General features: G+C 47.5%; 1 protein-coding gene across 2 annotated transcripts in view; it reads right to left on the bottom strand.

The window, feature by feature from the left end:
• Nucleotides 1-769: 769 nt before the first annotated feature.
• PTDSS1 (phosphatidylserine synthase 1) overlaps nt 770-20,461 on the bottom strand; it is a 67,062-nt gene continuing 47,370 nt past the window's right edge. The window contains exons 9-13 of one of the 2 annotated variants that reach the window (XM_032609751.1): nt 18,699-18,764; nt 14,731-14,830; nt 6,249-6,317; nt 5,426-5,495; nt 770-3,578 (exon numbers count right to left, since the gene is read on the bottom strand). In XM_032609751.1, the coding sequence (XP_032465642.1) occupies nt 3,469-3,578; nt 5,426-5,495; nt 6,249-6,317; nt 14,731-14,830; nt 18,699-18,764 (415 nt within the window). In that variant the 3' untranslated portion in view covers nt 770-3,468. The remainder of the gene's footprint in view (nt 3,579-5,425; nt 5,496-6,248; nt 6,318-14,730; nt 14,831-18,698; nt 18,765-20,461) is intronic. The other variant, XM_032609752.1, reaches the window with a different exon arrangement.

The raw sequence follows: 20,461 nt of genomic DNA, 5'->3' as shown, positions 1-20,461 counted from the left end.
TCCAACTATTTTCCCCCTTCTTTGGTAGACATTAAAAATAATTCCTCTAAATTCACAGAAGACAGCAAAATAAAAAAGCTGTAGGTATTTATTGCATCAAAGGTAATATGAGAGTTAAATTTAAAAAATTTTGTAACCTTCACCTGTGATAGTCCTAGCATCAGGTTTAGGATAAAATGTGATAAAGTGAAATGTTGAAAAAATCTATTTTGGGCTAGCAACCAGACTCTGAAGCCCATTGGTCGTAGCCATTACTAATGCTGAAACTCACAAAGAACCAAATCTCAAATATAACCCTTGCAATGCACATGTACAGTGAAGGCAAGAGAGGCACCTGTAACGAAACACTGATGAACAGAAGTCTTGGTTCTCCTCGCATCTTGATTTCGATTGTAAAAGTGGGAAATACATTGAGGATTTGCAATTACCCACCTGGGGGATACCTGGTTTTCATAGCAATAAGAACTCTGTAAGTGAAGCCCACCTGGTGAACACGCGGGTAACCCTACGCATAATTAAAAGAGCACAGAGCACACAAATGAATCCCCCCTGTTTAAAGTGCTCACTTCCTCTGGTTTCCAATGGTTAAATTTTTTCTCTTCCACCCTGCATTTAGCTCCCCCCGTAAGGGCCTGAGTAACTGCACTATTATCAACAAGTAAGGCAACCCAAGGGTCCAATTCCACAAGGAGACCCCTGACAAAAAGAGGTATCACTTAGAGATGATGCAGAGCGGCTTCAGAGGGGAGACCAATAGGGCTGAACCTGATGGATTTGGTAAAGAATTTTATTTCTCCTAGGTGAGTACTTTACTCATGAGCTCACTACAGAAGCAGTCATGGTGAAAATAAGACTGGCATTTATAGGATGTCTTTTATCATCAAAATGCTTAGAACAGGTCAACGAAGTGTCCTAGCATTGCTATGGGAGCAGTTTGGCTAAGGCTTTTACAAATGGTGAAAACAGACACAAGAAAAGCAGGGAAGGGCCACGGAAAGACCAAGAATGACAAAAAAGAAAAAGTACTCAACACTCCATGCCATGCTACATACAGAGAAATATACGTAAAGAATTCGCGTATTACATCCAAAACAATGGTGCCTTTTAAGAGGGCAGTTTGTAAATGGCAAATGTGAGATCACTTGCAATCAAATCGTTTCTGATACTAAATGACAACTGTGATTAAAGGGATTAAAGGCGATCTTTAGTAAACATAGGTGACAAGGAAAATTTTACATTTCATCAATGTGAAGCCCATTTGCATAGAAATGAGTGGAAAAAGTAGACCAAACCCAGCAGCACAGTTTCTAGGAGGAAATGGCAGCCGTGGATCTGGCTGGTCAAGGAAAGCACTAGTTTTGGAAACACTGTAGTCAAGAGCTCTTACTGAAAGGGAAAAAAAAAGAAAAAGATTAAACTCAAAGAAAGGACACGGAAAGCAGCTGAGGACTTTCCCGGCCGTTCCGTACAAAGCCACTGAGGAAAGACTGTCTCACATGCATTCTGCTTTCACGTGACCCAAGGAAATCCAAGTCATCGCAGGTGGGCAGGTGCCTCTCCTAGGCCGGCCTTGGAGAAGGAAACGTCTTCTTCAGCTGCACCCGGCTATCGATCAGAGGAGGGTTAAAGCGCCAGGAAACAAACTTGGAGATGCTCAGGGAGGTGGCCCAGCACGAGGAAGTGGGGTTGAGGCCGACGACGTACACGATGTCCGTGATGCACAGACGTGCTCAGAGAAGCAAAACGAAACAAACTCACCTACTTTCAAAGTCAAACAAATTTTACATTGTACCCCTGTTTAAGAAAGGCCTCTCTGATGGGTGATAGAAGAGCGCGGGGGTCTATGGGACAAGCACCTCTTTGCCTCTCTTCAGGACTATCACGGGAAGGATGGGGCCGCTGCTGGGACCACAGGGCCGGCACAATCCGGCGCACCAGCCCGGTGACTGGCGAGGCTTCTCTGCTGGCAATGAGCACAGCAGGTGATCCTCGCTTTGCGTGACTCATTTAACCCCTTCACCCTGGGATTCTTTTGCAGGAAAAGAAAAACATGACACTTCTATGGGTAAAGACTTCCTTAAAGGGGGAAAAGACATCGAAACCTTTGTGCTCTGTGAAATGAGGGAACAAAAGGGTGGCTTGCAGCAAGTTTATATCTGTAGGAAAATCAACTGCGTACCGGCCACTTGCTAGAGAAAAAAATCCAGCTTGGTTGATGTAACCATTACCCTAGTAAGAAAACAATGACTATCTTGTTCATTTCCTCTTGATCACTTGGGAAGGTTAGGAAAAGGGACATATGTGTCTGTAAGCCCTCTAAAGTACACATTTTCTTCTCTTTTCTTCTCACTACGCGAAACACATACACATTCTTATTATCCTAAAGTCACTTGAAAAATACGGTGATTGCTTACAAATAGTGGAAAATACCAATAAAAGGCAAAGAAATGAGCACTTTACAGAGACAGAATTTGATGGGCTTTAACGTGAACCGTTTTATTTAAAACAGGGATCCATCAGAGGTGGTGAACTATCAGGGTCAATGTTCTAGAGCATGGCACGGATGGATGAAAGGGAATACTCACCAGCACCTCACACGGGACTAAAAGACAATGTCAGCAACACACCACGGAAGGAAAACAAACAAAATGGAAAAGGCACCTGGGGGGGAGGGGCTGCGGTGAGCACTGCCTCTCGGCAGGTCCACGCCTGTGCACTGTGGATAAGTCTGGACAAGCGACATTGGAAAGGGAACAAAAAGGTTCCGATCCGAAGCCCAGGATCCTACGTAGGTAGCTAACCTTTCCTCAGCCTGGTTTCCACCCACCGCTGTGTAGTTTCAGGTCCTAAAAAGGGGAGAAGGCTGCTAAAGTGTAACACAAACTCTCCCCCCCTTTTTTTCTCTAGGAAAAAAAAGAGAAACCTCCCCCAATTCAACCTCAGAGGTGGCTTCTGAAGGCTTGTTAAGCATCCTGACATAAAAAATAAGAAACAACAAAATAAAAGACAGGTAAGTGGCCTGGACTTAAACCAGTCAGTCAAACGGAAAGGCAGATTCAGAAAAATAAAACCTGGTGACCAGTCCGTCAGCTGTCTGGTTGGCGCCCTGCCTGAGTGAAGATGTTTAAACTGCATCCACAACACACGCACGCAAGCACAGAACTGCTTCTGGCAACTGAGTAAATAGCTACCCTCTCCTTTGAGCACGGTCCTGCTACCGGTGACCACGTGCCAAGTGCTGAAGTTACAAGAGACACCCGAGTGGCGAAGGACCCCCAGCAGTGGTCTGCCCCGTGTGGCCGGGTCTGTGGGCAACAAGACTTATGCTCTCAAATAATGACCCCTCCCAGCCCCCACTCCTTCCCGTTCACGCTATGCGTTTCGACCTCCCCGCAGGGAGGTCCAGCCGATTCTGTCCCCTCCCGGTTTGAGGCACTCCCTGGAACATCTTTGATTAACCAGGGTCCTTCATTTCTTTCCAACTCCGTTGGTGACTTTTGACTTGGAATGTCGATTCCTTCTTCTGGAAGAATGGCTCTCGTTGTTGCCTGGATGCTTGGGTGGGCCATCTTCAGAACCTGGCCAAAGGAATCGGGACACACCGTCACCGTGGGCTGTGGGCTGTGGGCTCCCGGCTCGGGGCTTCTGAAGCCTCTGATTCTGGTTCTCCCTGTCCGGGCCGCCCCACCGCTCCTCCACTGGTCCTTGTGCGCCATCTAGTGGCCTCGTTAATGAATCAAGGCACAGAAGCCCCGGCACTGAGCTAGCACAGCTGGGGCCAGGGTGTGCAAGCCATGGGCTCCACAAAGACAGGAGCGTCCTGAGGATGTTTACGTTCACACCGTAGGGCGGATCGTGGTCATGGTGATGGGGACCAGAAGTGAGAGCACAAATAACATCGAAGCACAAAGGAGGGACAATTAAAACAAACCACATGGGTGTCGAGTCTACCTTAGCAATCAAAGGACGCATCAACTAGGTGTCCACACCTTGACCTGCTACACACCATTGTTTCTAAATCCCTAAATGGGAATGGATTCTTGACTTGGCAAAAATCAAAGATATTACATGCCCTCAATGGTTTGATCTGGAAGCCACCTTTACAAATCTGCTGCTCATGACAGGCAGCCCCGGAGCGATACACTGAAGATGCCACATGTCCTCAAGAAGCTCACGGTCTGTGGGGACGGTGTCGTCTGTCACGCTCTATCATTTGTGTGGGAGCTTAGAGAAAGACGTCTACATTGGCTGAGTGCTGGGCAATCATCAGGCATCAGCCAGGTGGAGGGTGGAGCCAGGGCAGTGGTGGGGTGAGGGTGGGCATTCCGGGTAGGGGTGTGTGAGGCCTGGAAGGTCATCGGAACTTTCTGGCATTAGGCTGGCTCTGCCCTCAGGCTGAGAACATGGAAAACCTCTGGCTTAGCAGCTAAGCCAAAAGGTTCTCTGCTCCAGGGCTCAGATTTTTTTTTTTAAGCTGTCTACTTTTCATTTAAATATATCTCTACCATTGCTTGTTTCTTTTAGTCTTTTCAGTGGAGAACCCGGAATCGCCATGGACTGATCTCTAGGATGGTTCTGAATAAGGGAGCCCAGGGGAACCCCTGTGCCTACCTCCATCAGCATTCCATAATAGGTTACTGATTCAGGAGAAATCATCTCAGGGTGACCAGCACTCGGTAGAGTTTTCCCCAGGGACAGCTGTGATGAGCTTCACCCCAAAAGAACTCAGGAGAGCAACTGCCTCAGCAGTGTTTTCCCCTCCCTTGTCCCCGCTTCTCTGAGCAATTCTGTGGGTTAAAATTCATGGTCTCTGACATTCAGTTCTCTTCCTTCAGTCAAGCCCACAATCAGCTCATAACTGACACGGAAGTACCATCCAGTGGAGCCTCCTCTGGGTCATTGTTCTACGAGTCAAATTCTTTAAGAAAACCAGGTGGTCTCAAACCTTTCCGAAATGCTCCTTGGAGAGAGGCCAGTGGGAGATCCCTGACTACACTGTTGAGATCCCTCTCATGCTGGCCTATCTCTTGAATGGACACGATTAAGTCGATCCACCTCTTCGGAAAGGTTTCTCCTCCTGGCACACAACTCTTCCTAATGCTTTTCACTCACGGTGAAAGCCAAGAGGAGGAACATCCCCATCAGGATGCTCGAGACAGTGGGATCTTGTTACGTTTTCCTGTCTCAGAAAAGGCAGAACCACGTGGCACCTCTTCTTACGAAGCAAGTTTCTTGGGCAGAACCTGTGAGCACTTTGCATGTTTCTTAGTGAGTAACAGGAGACATGCGATGAGTAGGTTTGAGACCCTTCAGGGCATATATTTATCAACATTCGGAAGATAAATACTGATGCTAAATCCCTTTACTGGGTCTTGGGAGGGAGAGGACCCAGGAGCGTTTTTAACAATGAGCAAGAGAGAGATACCTTTTGTACCTTTCCTGTGAGGCCAGGAGATGTCAGGGCTGTAGGTGCCATCTTCACACTCTGAGTAGGTCTAGGGAGAGAGGCAGGCTTAGTGGTGGAATTTCAAGTGCTCCCGGGAGGAGGGAGACCAGCAAACAAGCGAGGCTGCTCAACCCTGGCCTCTCCCGGGCTGGGGATCCCCACCAGCAAGTGCAGGATCACCTCACGCTTATGCTCTCTGCTATAAGATCAAGGCTATATCCCAGGTGATGCAGATTACGTCTTCTAGGAAGCGCCTTTAGCTCCCTAGACTAAAAGTATGAATAAAGGATGAAAGCTGTTATTTTTACTTAAAAATAATTACAGTTGACAAGACTGCTACAGCATTTTAAGCCCACTCACATCTATCCTCTACCTTAATCTTCACCTACTATGAAGTGGGCAGGGCAGGAGTTTCCAGATGGGAGCCCCAGGCTGGGATACAGGTAGAGGCCTGGACAGAGTGAAAAACCTAGCTTTTCAAAAACTGCTCTGGGGCTTGCCATGCAATTTAAAAAATATATATATATATATATATATATATATAAACAAATAATTAAGCTTTAACCCCCTTAAGGAATGAGGATAAAAGTCCTGACCTATTGAATAGGGCAGTCACAAGTAAGGATGGCAACTGATAGGAAGTGAATTCTGAACTGGCTACGTTTCTAAAGCAGGGAGGCTGACACCCGGCTCTCACTGTGCCGTACATGCCACATCCTCACGTGAATGTGGTCTGGGCTAAAGCGCTAAGCAGGACGTGGTTAGTTTAAATAAAAGGCCATCTCCACCTTCCCTTCTATACCTTTTCTCGTTGACCATAGTGCTCTGCATACCAAACCATGCCGTACAGACACAGGAAGGTAGTGAAAGCCTGGAAGAGAAAAACAAGCACAAAACCATTTTATAAGTGAGGGTGCACAAAAAGATTCCATTTCCCGGAACTTCAGGGTTTCAACGGGAATTCATACACGATGGCTCGATGCATTTCTGCCTTCTCTCCCGGGATGCCGGTTACAGAATGGCTGGATGCGGCAGAGGTGAACCCCGGGGGGCAGGACCCCTAAAGCTTTCGACAAGAAGAGTTCCGATGAGGCCACAGTTACCACTGTGACTCCACTGTCAGAGTGAAGATCATTTCTAGATGTGGGATCAGGTGGGATGCATTTTCTGAACAGCTTTGCAGGTTCTGCCTAAGAGGACGTATAGGACTCCACATTGTACTTCTTTTTTTTCTTTTTGGCCTGATTTTCACAGCCTATCCTCTGCACCCTGCCCCCCATCACTGGAAAGAGTTAAAAGGACTTAGCTTGGGCTTCCCTGGTGGCGCAGTGTTTGAGAGTCCGCCTGCCGATGCAGGGGACACGGGTTCGCGCCCCGGTCCGGGAGGATCCCACATGTTGCGGAGCAGCTGGGCCCGTGAGGCATGGCCGCTGAGCCTGCGCGTCTGGAGCCTGTGCTCCGCAGCGGGAGAGGCCACAACAGTGAGAGGCCCGCGTACCACAAAAAAAAAAGGACTTAGCTTGTCAGCTTCTGAGGGGAAGAGGATTTCTGAATGAAAAAGCAGTTTCATTCAGTCTGGGGTCACAGTGGTGCCGGAGGGCATTGAGGACACACACCCACGTGTAGGTGGCAGACCCCAGCAGGACACCGCTGCCCTGGGCTTGGCGCTGCTTTTTAGTCTCAGTGGCCCGGCTCTGACCCCAGTTCTGGTTGCTTTTGTTTTTCTCAGTTAAGTAGATAGGAAACTAAAGCGAAAATAAAAATGTCTTGTGAGCCCTGGTGTGAAAAGAGAAGGGCGTGGTCCACGGGTACCCAGAGGCCAGGATCACCTCCGCTTCCCCCCATGTGTGCCCCACTGGCCCCCCTGCACCCTAAATTATACTCTAATTTAAGGAAAAAAATAGCACCTAGGGATCCAAAGTTTAAAAATGTGTCAAAAAACTACAAGTCGGGGAAAACTTCCTGGCTGTCTGGACTACGCAGTGTGTTGGGCCAGGTCCTCCAGCCAGGCCTCCCCTTCCCCTCGCGACTGTAAGTGAATCACCAAAACCCAACCAAACCAAACTGCCCGTCCTGCCATGACAGTTCCTCAGAATTCCTTGATTTAGGAACCCAGTGACAGTGAACCCTCTTCAAGGATTCCTAACCTCCATCTCTTCCACTGCATTTCCTCTTGGGGACCTGTCACCTTGACCCAGTCATGGGAACAGCTGTGAAATCATGATGGACTCTTCCCTTCTTGAATAATTTTAATTCTTTCTAAGAATCATAACTTTAGATCTAGAGGCATTGCCTCAGAGATCGTTAATTTCAATTCCCCTCATTTCACAGCAGAGGAACGAAGGCTCAGAGGCGACTGCCTTCTCAAAGACCCACAGCTAGAGTGTGGCAAGACTGAAGCCAGAACACAGGTCTCTTTATACCCCTGGATCTCATTTCAGGGCTGGCTATCGAGATAAATACTGATTTTATGTCTACACATCTTTATATCTCTATTGATCTGTCCACTCACCCATTCCCGGAGGAAGCAAAGCATCATGGGAAAAGCCAGTCCCATCCCATCCCTCTGCACAGCCCACAGCCTGGAGGGTAGAGCCAAGACTGCAGGGAAGGCTGGGCTGTGCGTTCTCATCACCGCAACTTGTAGTCCAGCCCTGGCCCAGTTCCTCAGGTCAGTGACGTTCACTGAGTGTCTGCTGGGCGCACAGAGTCACCTTAAGTCTCAAGAGAGAAAGGAGTCCAAGCGCTCCAGCTGGCCATTCTCCTTCTACATCAGTGAAGTGTGAATAGCGGCATGGTGGAGAGGTAACATGAACTATAAGAAGACCCACTAGTTCATTTTATATTAAATCCATTTACAAACTGGTATAAATTAGGAATTTTTTTTAAAAAGCTCATATCCCCTCCATCAAAAAATTAGGCAATGAATGAATATATTCAAATTACAGAATGAAAACTACTTCTAATCTTTAACATATTCCAGTACTTGTTCAGATTTCTAATATACAACCACCATTAAATGTACGATTTTCACGGCATGGCAAGAGTGGGAAGACTAGAGCATCCGCAGTGTGTCAACCTATGTATATGTCAGCTCCTTGACAAAGAGCAGAACAGGTCGGCCTAGGTTTCACAGGGAGGGCAGGGAGGACAGGTTCCACCTCCATGGGCCAGTCAGTGGCTGTGCGGCGGCGGCGGGGGTGGGGAGTGGGGGCAGCGCCGCGCCGCTAGACCGTGGGAGCAGTCAGGGCTGGGCTGGCTGTCACTGTGCAACCCGCCCACCAGAGGGCGGGCGTGTGGGGCTCTTCCTCTTCGTCCCCCAGCTTCCTCCCTTCCCCTGGGCGGGCAGGCGGGCAGCTGGGGCTGCTCCGGCACCAGACAGCTGAGCAGAGCTGGCTTTGCAGCGGGGCCGGCAAACACTGGCAGGTGCCGGGAGACTGATGCCTATCATCACGATCGCCATGCAGAGGGCCTGCCGCAGCTGCCAAGTTTACCACTTCACCTGGGTACAAGAGGCCCCTTTTATACACTTGTCCCAGGAGACAAAAGCTTGTAATTTATGGGTTTGCAATCACACCTGTGGAAATCTAGGCTCGTACCCACTTAAAATGTCAAGGCCTGGATTTAAAATGACAGTTGTACGGATTTTGTTTAAATAAAAGGAAGAAAGAAAGAAAAACGTGAGGGCTGAGAGCCAAGGCAGCACACACCCCCCCGTGTGGCTTCCACGCTATGGTAAGGTGTGCTCAAATTCACCCAGACTGATCAGACAACTGGTGCTGGGGGAGCTTATTAACCAGCATATGGGAGCTTTACTTCCACACTGATCCCAAATTCTGTGTACGTTCTCCTACCAGGCAAGGCGAATAATTGGGGCCTTTGTTTCTCTTAGTGTGGAGGCCTGGTGTAACTCAACGCTCTCTCACTCAATAATGTTTGCCTCACTCCTAAGATTGAGACCAATCTTGATCTCTAATAAAGGCCATGATTATAAAAACGTGCCAGGACCTTATTTCCACTCTTTTTCTCTAACTGGTAAATGTGCAAGGCAGTGGGGACCCCTAATCATCCCAGCCAAAGGCCTCTTTTCAGGCCAGGTCCCCCTGCATGGCATTCATCACTGCTAACACCAACTGGGGGATTCTGCTTATCTTCAAAGTCCTCTTTCCTGTGGCTGTTTCTTGCCCATGGCCTGGCCTCTAAAATGTGGCTGCTCCCCAGACGCCATTCTCAGCCAGCTCCTCCTTCCCACACTATGTTCCCCGACTCTTACCGACCCAACGGCTCCAACCATACCCGACACACAGGTGCCTCCCACCTCTTTCACCTCCAGTGCCGACCGAGTCTTTCCAGTGCCACTGGACAGACCAGAATTTCCAATGACACAAGACACCTTCACCTGTAAAATCTAAGGGTCCCTCACACCTAACTCATCTCCTTTCGAGGGGCTTCTCCGATATCCTCCAACCTGTTACTAGCACCAAAAGCCACCAGTGGCACAAACAGGAAAGCCTGGAGTTGCCCTCCCCAGCTCTCAGAAGAGGACAGCGTCTATCGAGTTGGGCTCTGGAGCTCTCAGATCCAGCCCTTTCTCTGCATCTTCAATGCCGCTGCCTTGGATAGGTTCTCACTGAGGTCCCTCCAACACCCTCAGGCTCAGCCCTTCTCCAATCCGCCCCCCGCCATACTCTCCCACCCTCCAGTTGCCCCATGAGACAGTCATTCCTCTGAAAAGCCTTCGAATCTCCAACCAAGACACACAGAGCCCATCCTACGCAGACGACCCCCTCTGCCTCCAACTCGCTCTCCTTCTTGCTCCCCAAACAGGTCGCCGTCCTCTTGTGACGCTGGCACGGGCATGGCTTCGAGTCTTTGGACGTGCTTGTCTCTCAACCTGCCTCGGTGTGTCCCGGTCTTTGTCCCTTGACCTCAGTCTTTTCTCCTCCCTGCGTGTGCCGAGTGTTTCCTGTGCTAGCGTCCGTGGGGACAAAAGGACAATGGAAACTTATTCTTTGTGAGCAGGAAGTGCCATGTGGAGGAGACCGATATAAATACCCCAAATTACATCACACTGGGGCTAGAACTAAAAGAAACATGTACCAAATGCGACTGGTCCCCCGAGGAAGGGTTGTCTAGTCTGCCTCGCAGGTGAGAGCGTATTGCATGCAGGACACGGATTTAAGTTTGGTCTTGGCATTAAGATTCACCAGGTAGAGAACGCAGGGAAAAGCACTCAGATCGGGCAGAGGAAGCCTCCTGGGTGAAGGCAAGACAAGTCGGGAAGGATGGTGGGTTGAGGTAACTAGGAATAGTCTGGCGGAGCCCGAGCACAGGGTACAGGGGGTGGGTGTGGTGAACGATCCAGAGAATGACGGCCCTAAACACACAAGCAGGACTTCCTATTTCAGCTGGTAGGTCTGTGGTGGGGATGCGGCTTCCTTCTTGCTGTTTCTGTCTACACAGAGGTATAACACTCCTGCTTTCCCTCACCCCTCGCCCCTTCCCCAGGGAGGCAAGTATCTTAACGGGGTAGGGAATAACAGATAAGGAAGCTGGGCGTCTCCCTTCTTTCCCTCTGGGTGCGAGGCCACCAGCGCAATGTGGGGGGCCTGCTTCCTGGGGCTGCAGAGGAAGCGTGTCTGCTTCTGGGGTTCACTAATCCGAAGCCCCTTGTTGGCACGCACCTGAAGCTGATACTGAAAAATGTGGACTCTCAGTAGTAAAGCTGCCGTTCTGTCTCCATAGCCTTCGTCCATCCTGACTATCTCTAATTGCTCTGAACCTGGTGGGGGGAAATGCTGTACTGTTAGGCCCTCTAGGCCCCAACGATAGGGAAAATGATTCTACGCAGGGCAAAGGGGTTCCGATCGGAAGTATGGAAGATCACTCTGGCAGCAGTGTAGGGAATGGAGGTGAAGGGCAGAATGGAGAAAATGGGTGTCTAGAGGGCAGAGGCGGTGGGAACAGAGAGGAGGGGATGGAGCTGGGCCACCCGGGTGAATGGATAGAGCCGGAGGGCCGACATGGGGGCTGACAGAGGAGAGGAAGCAGCCGCCTGGGTCTTAGGCTGGGGCACCTGAGGGATGGGGGAGCCGTTCACTGTGACCCTTTGTGATCCTGAGCACCCATCACCTCCAGGAGCTTCACCCCAGCTTGTCTGCTGCTCTCTCTAGGGCTCCTCTGGCTCCGTGCACACACAGCTTTCTTTTTGTTTTTTGCACACCTTTATTGGTGTATAATTGCTTTACAATGGTGTGCTAGTTTCTGCTTTATAAAAAAGTGAATATAACAAAGTGTATCAGCTATACATATACATATATCCACATATCTCGTCCCTCTTGCGTCTCCCTCCCACCCTCCCTATCCCACACCTCTAGATGGTCACAAAGCACCGAGCTGATCTCCCTGTGCTATGCTTCTGCTTCCCACTAGCTATCCATTTCACATTTGGTAGTGTATATCTGTCCGTGCCACTCTCTCACTTCATCCCAGCGTACCCTTTCCCCTCCCTGTGTCCTCAAGTCTGTTCTCTACGTCTGCATCTTTATTCCCTGTCACTAGGTTCATCAGTACCGCTTTTTTTAATTCCACATATATGTGTTAGCATATGGTGTTCGTTTTTCTCTTTCTGACTTACCTCACTCTGTATGACAGATTCTAGGTCCATCTACCTCACTACAACCCAAACATCTTTTATGATGTTTGCAATATAAGTAGTTTGCATGTGTAATTCCCACGTGGACTTGGAGATCCTCCGAAGGGGGACACCTGTGGAGGGGGAGCAGGAAATCTGCAGCCAGACTATCTGGGTTTGAGTCCTGGCTCTGCCACATGCTACCTGTGTGACCTTAGGTAAGTTAGTGAACCTCTCTGCGCCTTTATCTATAAAAGAGGGATAATAAAGTACCTCCCCTCAAAGCGTAAAGATCAAATATGCAATTCATGAAAAGCGCTTCAAACGGTGTCTGGCACCTAGTGAGCATGAATAAATCTCCACTATCACCTACCTGTGCGGCTCCAGCACCAGGGCAGCTCTAACAGGAACGTGGCAACATGACAGACGTATAAGGGACTATGCTAAGTGATACAGAGACTGAGAAACGGGGCATGTCCTCAAAATATGTCACTGTCACACAGACACCAAGGCAGATCAAAACTCGCCAACGTAAGGAGGTATATGCTAAGTGTCTAATCAGTAAAACAGAGTGAAAGTCTCTAAAACTTAGAGAGAGACTGGAGGAGCCCCACCGGCTGGGTGACCAGAGATCGCTCCTTGGACACGCCCTTGGGGAGACCTTTCTGGCTGCTGATGCCCCGGGGGGAGGCCCACAGTGGGCCGTTGTGAGGAGGGCCTTTGGCCCACGTCCCAGGAGTCCCGTCTGCCTCAACCTCCCTGTGGTCCCAGCGGCGCCAGGTGAGGGCTGCACCCACACCTGCCCACTGCCATGGGTCACGCTACAATTCACAGAGCTGGGGTGCCCACGCCAGACAGAAATTTGAGGAGCGCATGGTGAGATCTCCGGGCCCATCTGACACACTGCCCCAACCAATCCTTATATCTAGTCACACTGCAACAGAAAAAATACTTCTGAGCGTTAATTCCGGAGCCTGAGTACAAAGGAGATCATTATTCCCTTTCATTGTTCAAGATAAAACAGGATAGAACAGGCTCAAGGTGCCCTGGCACAGTTAGGATTTCTAGCAAGTAACCCTAAAAATAGACACCACAAAAGGCAATAAGAAACACTTTAAAAATGCAGAGTTTAGGGGCTTCCCTGGTGGTACAGTGGTTGGGAGTCTACCTGCCGATGCAGGGGACGCGGGTTCGTGCCCCGGTCCGGGAAGATCCCACATGCCGCGGAGCAGCTGGGCCTGTGAGCCATGGCCGCTGAGCCTGCACGTCCGGAGCCTGTGCTCCGCAATGGGAGAGGCCACAACAGTGAGAGGCCCGCGTACCACACACACAAAAAAAGAAATACAGAGTTTAGTTTTGCTCCCCGCCCCCACCAATTAGACTTGAATCTGATTAAGCCGCTACATCCAGCTACCGATTTACAGAAAGTACAGAGGACAAAGAAATCTGTTAAGTTACAGTAAGGATGGAGTCAGTAAAACCAGACTGAGGGAAAATCTAGAAGACAAAAGAGCTTGTTTCTTCAACGTAAAGGAGAGAGCTAGAGACAGAGGGAAAACTGTAGATTAAAAGAGACCTTTTATTAAAAGGCATGCCAACCAATTGCAATCAGTGGATGTTGACTCAAATAAACTGCAAAAAAATACAAAATGTAAGGAAACATTAGAAATGTGAACGTTGATTAGCTATTTGACAGTATGAAGGAATTAATTCTTTTTCAGGTGTGATAATGGTACGGTGGTTGCACCAACCAAAAAGCATCCTTATCTTCCTTAGAGATACGCCCTGAAATAGGGTCTGCTTCAGAGTAGCCCAGGGTTGGGGTTAGTGAGTATGGAATATAAGGACATAAGACTGCCCATGGGTTGATAACTGCTGAAACTGGATGATGGGTGCATGAGGGGTGAGCGACCCCCTATCTACTTCCACATATGTTTGAAATTTTCTATGATCATTAAAAAAAAAAAAAAGCCCGAGTTAATTTTCTGGACCAAGTAAGAGGGAAGAATCTTAAATGTAAAATAAGACTCCTCCCCAAAGTGACAAAACAAATTAAGAAGCGCAATCACCGAATTTTAAGCTAGGTAAGATCTTGCTTCATTTGAAAGAGGAGGGAAATGTCCCAGGACAACGGAGCTGGAGGCCCCCAGGGCTCTTCCCTTCCGAGAGGAAAACACATCCTTCACAGGCTTATAAAGTCGGCCTGCGGGGAAGAAACTGCATGGTCTGATTACCTCCAAGAACACCTCACCCGGCCTATAAACAACAGTCTGTCATTTTGTACATAAACCCTTGGACAGTAATACATATGTTACGGGGCACTGGAACTATCCTTAGCCCCTCACGGCAGGGCTGACACTTTCAGCAAGTGTCGATGAATTCTCATAAGCGAAATAAATGAGAGTGCGATGCACCTGCTGAGGGCATTTGACCAGAACCTGCAAAGGTGACCAATTTTAGGTGCCATGTGGTCCTATGTCTTTATTCTTCAACTTCAGACTAGTGGCCAATCTTGCGTTACTACAGTAGAATGTCCTGTCTATAAATTTCTAAGGAACCTTGGTACACAAGAGTGTTTTGTTTTGTTTTGTTTTAGAAGACACCATGGGGACTTTAACTAACACTTTGGGGTAAAAGAGTAATGACTTACCACACAAAGAAGCCAAAGTACAACATAGAGTATTTGGGTCTTAGAGAAGAGATCTTGTCCAAATTTTATGCAGACAATAGCTTCCAGGAAACCAATGACCCTGTTAGACAGAACAAGAGGTTAGATACGAATTCATCTTATCAGAGCATTATGCATTACCAGAAATATGCATAATTCCATCAAAAAGTTCAAGTGGTCATAAGATTTCTGCCCCAAACACTGGAAGCAGGTCCCCTACAAAATGACACTGTGCTTTCTTCAGGAATAATATATATTATTATATATACATACATATTTAGATTTAATTAAAAGTTTATTGTACTGTTACTCCTCTCTTCTTTTCTGCAGGCTGTTTTTTTTAGAGCAGTTTTAGGTTCACAGCAAACTTGAGAGGAAGGTACAGTCACTATACCCTCTGCCCCGACACATGCACAGCTGCCCCCACTGTCAACATGTATCACAAGTGATGAACCTGCATTGACACATCACCCAAAGTTCATAGGTTATGTCAGAGTTCACGCTTGGTGATGTACATTCCATGGGTTTGGACAGATGTATAATGACATGTGTCCACCATTAGAGGGTCATACCGAATGGTTTCACTGCCCTGAAAACCCTCTGTGCTCTGCCTCTTCATCCCTCTATCCCTCCCCAGAAATAATCAAATATTCTTTACATCTTCCTTCCTCACAGACTGCAATCTCAACTCGTACGTCTTCATAGCTGGAGGCTGCCTGGTATCTAAGTCGGAGCTTATCACAACGGGTGGACAGTCACCCCCTTGGCTGGAGCCCTTGCAGGGCCAGGGAACCTACTGCCTCTGTGGGCAGCTGCCTCTGCTGCCCAGTTTCTTTAGCTGCTGGGAAGTCGTTCCTTGTCTCAGGCTGGTACCTGCCTCCTTCCACCCCTGGTCCTAATTCTGCCCTCCGCAGTCGTATAGGGGAGTGTGAGCTTTCCAGGAGAGTCTTTCAGTAACTTGAAGGCAGCAATCACATTCCCTCCCAGCCATCTTAGAATTTCCAGATTTAATATGCTCCAGTTCTGCTGATGATAAAAACCCTTTATCCTCTGCATCTGTAAGCAATTTTGCTAAATCCAAAAACGTTGGAAAGAATAACTTCCATGTTTTCCTCTTTAGTTAAAACATTAGAGAAAAAAGCCAACCTTGTATAATACAACTTCATCTATGAATATTAAAATCAGACCTTTATTAAGGTTCAGAGCTTGAGGTAAGAACGGATGAGGTGAGGGTAACATAGCCGGTCACGTGATCCCAAAGACTGCCCAGGAACAGCGATTTCAGATAAGGCCACCTTAGGTGTGCCTCGATCACGACGGAATCTGGAGGGACTGGTCTTGTTGCACAGATAATCTCTAAAAAGGCAGGAAGAGGCCCAGAAGGCCCCCGGTCCCCTCCCTACTGGCAGACAGAGGTCACTGCCATGGTCAAGTGGATGGACGGCTCTAAACAACGGAATGCCCAGAGTCAGAGCCACCTGTGCAAAGCAGAAAGTCTCCTGGACACGCCTCTAAAGAATCTGGAGTTGTCTTGGCCCACAGCCCCAACGAAACAAGGTTAGGATTGGTTGCCTGAATCTTTACAGAGCACTCCCTGTTCCTCCCCAGCTCCCCGCCACAACAAAGGCTGGCACGTTGGAGAGCAGGGCTGAGGTCGACTGTCACACTGAAGTCGAGGCTGTCAGTGAAGCAGCGAGGGCAAGGGCGCCTGCCGGTGGACACACAGAGCATGTGCAACCTCTTGCTGGGACGTCTTGCTGGGATGCAGGACTGCATCAGAAACTGTTAAGCCCTGGAAAGAAGTGTGCCTACCTGCCCTTAACCAGACAGAACACCCAGAGCTTACTGTGAGAGGTTTCTGGGTATTCAAGCCGACTGAGGCAGCTTTCAAGAGCTTGGTGACCAGCAGACCAGAGCTGTTTCTCCAACTTCTGTGATCTGAGACCCACGGCAGGAAGCCTATTTTTCACTGTGGCCCAGTACACAGACACACGCGCGCGCGCACACACACACACACACACACGACTGAAACAAAAGTCACACAAAACAACCGGCCCCTTGCTCTGACATCTTCCGACTCTATTTGATTTTCAGAAAATGCTGTTCAGGACCCACTCAGTTGACTTCGTAACGAAGAAGGGAAGAGACTGGAGGCCGCGCCTCCTGTTTCACCGTCACAGGCTGACCGTGCTGACCGCCCAGAGGCAGCTCCTGCCCCAGTTCACGCACCAGGCAGGTCTGCCTTGCTTCACTTATGAAGAGGGACTTGCTCGTTTTCAGCATGGCCCACTAGTTCTCAAGGTTCACTAACCTTGATGTCACCATTCTGGGAGGACTTGAGTCTCTATAATAAAGCATCCTAAATTAGCCAGCTGACCTCTGCATCTCAGATCATTTGCGTTTTACTTTCTTTTACCACTTTTCAGCAAGGCGCAGCTTTCTGGAGTGGCGTTTGCCACCATTCTCTGCCCTTGCTCCACTCGGCCATTTCTCCCTCCACGGTGATTATAGTTTCAGACCGCCTGATCAGAAAAAAACTTTGTGGTAACACTGCCTCTCTCTCTGATCCGCCATCTCCTTTTCCTCAACAGGTAAGTAGAGAGTTCTGTGGAAAATACACCCACTCTCCATAGAGTAAGACGCTGGCAAGGACTTGTAAACGTGAAGAGAAAAATGCCCGTGGAAAGAAGAGGCATGTGGTGAAAGAAGGAAGTGCGGGAAAGATCCCCAGTCCTCGGACAAGACAGTAGGAAGGCAGACCACCTTCCTCCTTCCTGTGACAGAAGTATATTAGAAATCCGGTAGATGTGTGAATTCTCTCTCCCGCCAGATCAGTAATCAGTGGAAATCCATCCTATCCATAGGATGGAAATTGAGTCCATCCTATCACCCTTTAAGCTACTTTGGGTAGGAAAATCAGCTTACATCACAGAATTTATGAGAAACAGTGACAACGGCCCTTTGTCTTTTGGAAAGGCGGTGGGAAACTTGCCTAGATCAAACTTCACTAACTCCCCAGAATCTGGAGTGAGAGCTCCAGACACACACACACACACACACACACACACACACACACACTTGGAACGAATGACAATGCAACATAAGCAGCAAGTATCTCTAAATAGTTGATGTCTTTGGATGATGTTTCAATACGCATGTAATACAGGGAAAAAAAGTTACTCTGTTTAAAAATCTGTTAGGGTTTTCATCAGATTTTCTTTATGCTGTCACACTCCATTTAGAACCTAGGTTAGGTGCTGAATGTAAGCTCCCTGAGGGACTGAACTTCACCTACAGGTGTGCTGGATGTCTCTGGAACTTCAATTGCTAAATGGCATGGTGAGATGTTGATGGTATTGAAGCAGAAGAAGCACTTATCTGAGACACTGAAGAGTATCTCACATTTAATATTGGGGGTTAAACTGGGTAACCTCTGCTTTCTTTCAAATCATTTAAATAACTGTAAATTCAGATACACCATTTGTATCTGTAATGAGACAATAAATTGTCACCAATTGTTAGCTTTCTTTGGGACAATAAAATTAGACCCTGGTAGACAGCAAGCAGCCGCTTTGTGGGGTCTTTCTGGTGTGAAAGTAACGTAAAATGTGGTTAAGCCCATCACGATATGTTATCCCAAACTCACCATCAATTTCACAGGGAATTCATATAACTCATTTTCTGATTTATTTCAAGAAACAAGGTCTCCAAGTTCTACATGGGAATTATTTTTTGATTTCCTAATATTTTTTTAAAAAACAGTTTCTACACCCTCTTTGTGTAACTTGCCAATTAACTCCTCTAAATTTAAATCAGAAAAGGAATGTTAAAAATGAAAGACACACAAAAACAAAGCTGCACCGAGAGGCACTTAATGTAGGGTTAAGAAATAACCCAAGAAATTCAGAGGCTAAAGTGGTTTTATATGTCCACGATAAAAGATTACTCACCCAAACACCCAGCACTGGGTTCCCACACGCTTGCACTGTGTGTCGGTGAGGTAAGCATAGTACTGTCTGAAAGAACAAAGGTGGAATTCACTGAGAGCTTCTGGAAGACCAGCAAGTCAATATAGAATTAAATCACTTTGACAGCGTGAGTATAAAAAATGTCTGCCTTGTTCCACATACTTGGGCTGCCTGGTCTAGTTCTATTTAAGGGAACAAGAAGCCAGCGCCTGTTGAAACCTTCCTCTAAGAGGCTAAGAATTTGGATTGGGTTGGAGGGGGATGGTTATTGGAGCCAGATTATTGGCAAAGGCAGTCTTGCTTCAGACACAGACTCCCACAGCCTTGAGCCAAAGCCACCCCAGGTGGGTGCCTCAGTTTCCCTCCATGGAGGTGATTCCAGAAGGTCTCCTGCATGGTCACTGTCTCCTCTGGCTCTTTCCAGGATAAAGGTTGCTGATCGTAACCAGGCAATAAATATATACATTTGTGGCTCTCAGAAACTGGAATGGGACTGTAGCTGCACCTCACTGTCACTGAGGCCAAAAACTTTGAATGTTACTGACATGATCAGAAAAGAGGTGATGACATGGAGGTGAGAGGCTCAGTGCAGCAACCATGCAATAGAAATACAGTATGAGCCTTAAATGCAATTTAAAGTTTTCTAATAACCGTGTTAAAAAAGTAAAAAGGAACAGATGAAATTCATTTTAATAATTTATTTATATATAATCCAATGTATTGAAAACATTATAAAGAAGCATTTTATATTGTGTTTGCACTAAGCCTTTAAGGTCTACACGTACAGCACATTTCAGGGTGACTGGCCACACTCCCAGTGCCCAGTAGCCACACATGGGAGAGGCTGCCTGTGGGACAGTGGAGGCTTAGAGTCTCATTACTGCCCCTAAAACTTAACTCATCATCTTCTGGGGGGGAGGTGTGGAGGTGGGTCACAGACTCCTTTGAGGGTTTGATGAAAGCTATGATAAAGGCACATAAAACATGCACACAGAATTTTGCATTAAACTTTGGGGGGTTCATGGATGCCTAAAGCTCATCCATAAACTATCACCTCTGTACCCCAAAGTGAAGAATTGTAACTATAAAGAATTCAGGTTTTCCTCTAACTTCACATTTTCATTACCTAATTTGCTTTTGCCAGTTCAGCTACTTTACTAATGGTGTCCATGTCCTACACTGCACATTGTATTATTAGATTAAAAGAATGTTCACTCAAATATCTTCTCAGAGTAGAGTCATGTGAAAGTCTAAAAAGGAGATCTGAAAACAGAGAGATGGTATGTATGTATGATTTATACTGAAGCCTATGAGCTTTCTCTTCCTTTTAGGGCCTGGCATTTGCTAACTGGGACCTAAAACCCATCAGAGTACTTCCATCTTTCCAAGAAGCTTGTCAAACCATCTCCTTACATATGAATAGCCTCAAGTGGTGTAGGAGCACAGAAAGTGGCTAAGTTTTAAACAGAAAAGAATCGTGTGGAAACCCATAGGGTTTGGCAAAAATTTTAAGGAGCTCTCTAAAAGTCTGAACACTGGATTTTTAGTCTCTGGTCTAATCTCTAGTTTTTGTTGTGAAATGTTTAACAATGTTAAAATTTTCATGATAAATCACATGTGATTTGCTGTTCTGTTTTATAAGACATTTCTTTCCCCACTTATTGACTTTGTTGATTGCTCGTAATTTTATGAAGAAACTGCTGCTAATCTTTCCTGAAAATAACTGGCAGCCTCAAATTAAATCA

The sequence above is a fragment of the Phocoena sinus genome, chromosome 17, assembly GCF_008692025.1.
Source record: "Phocoena sinus isolate mPhoSin1 chromosome 17, mPhoSin1.pri, whole genome shotgun sequence".
Lineage (NCBI taxonomy): Eukaryota > Metazoa > Chordata > Mammalia > Artiodactyla > Phocoenidae > Phocoena > Phocoena sinus.
This window is presented reverse-complemented; position numbering and strand designations above follow the sequence as displayed.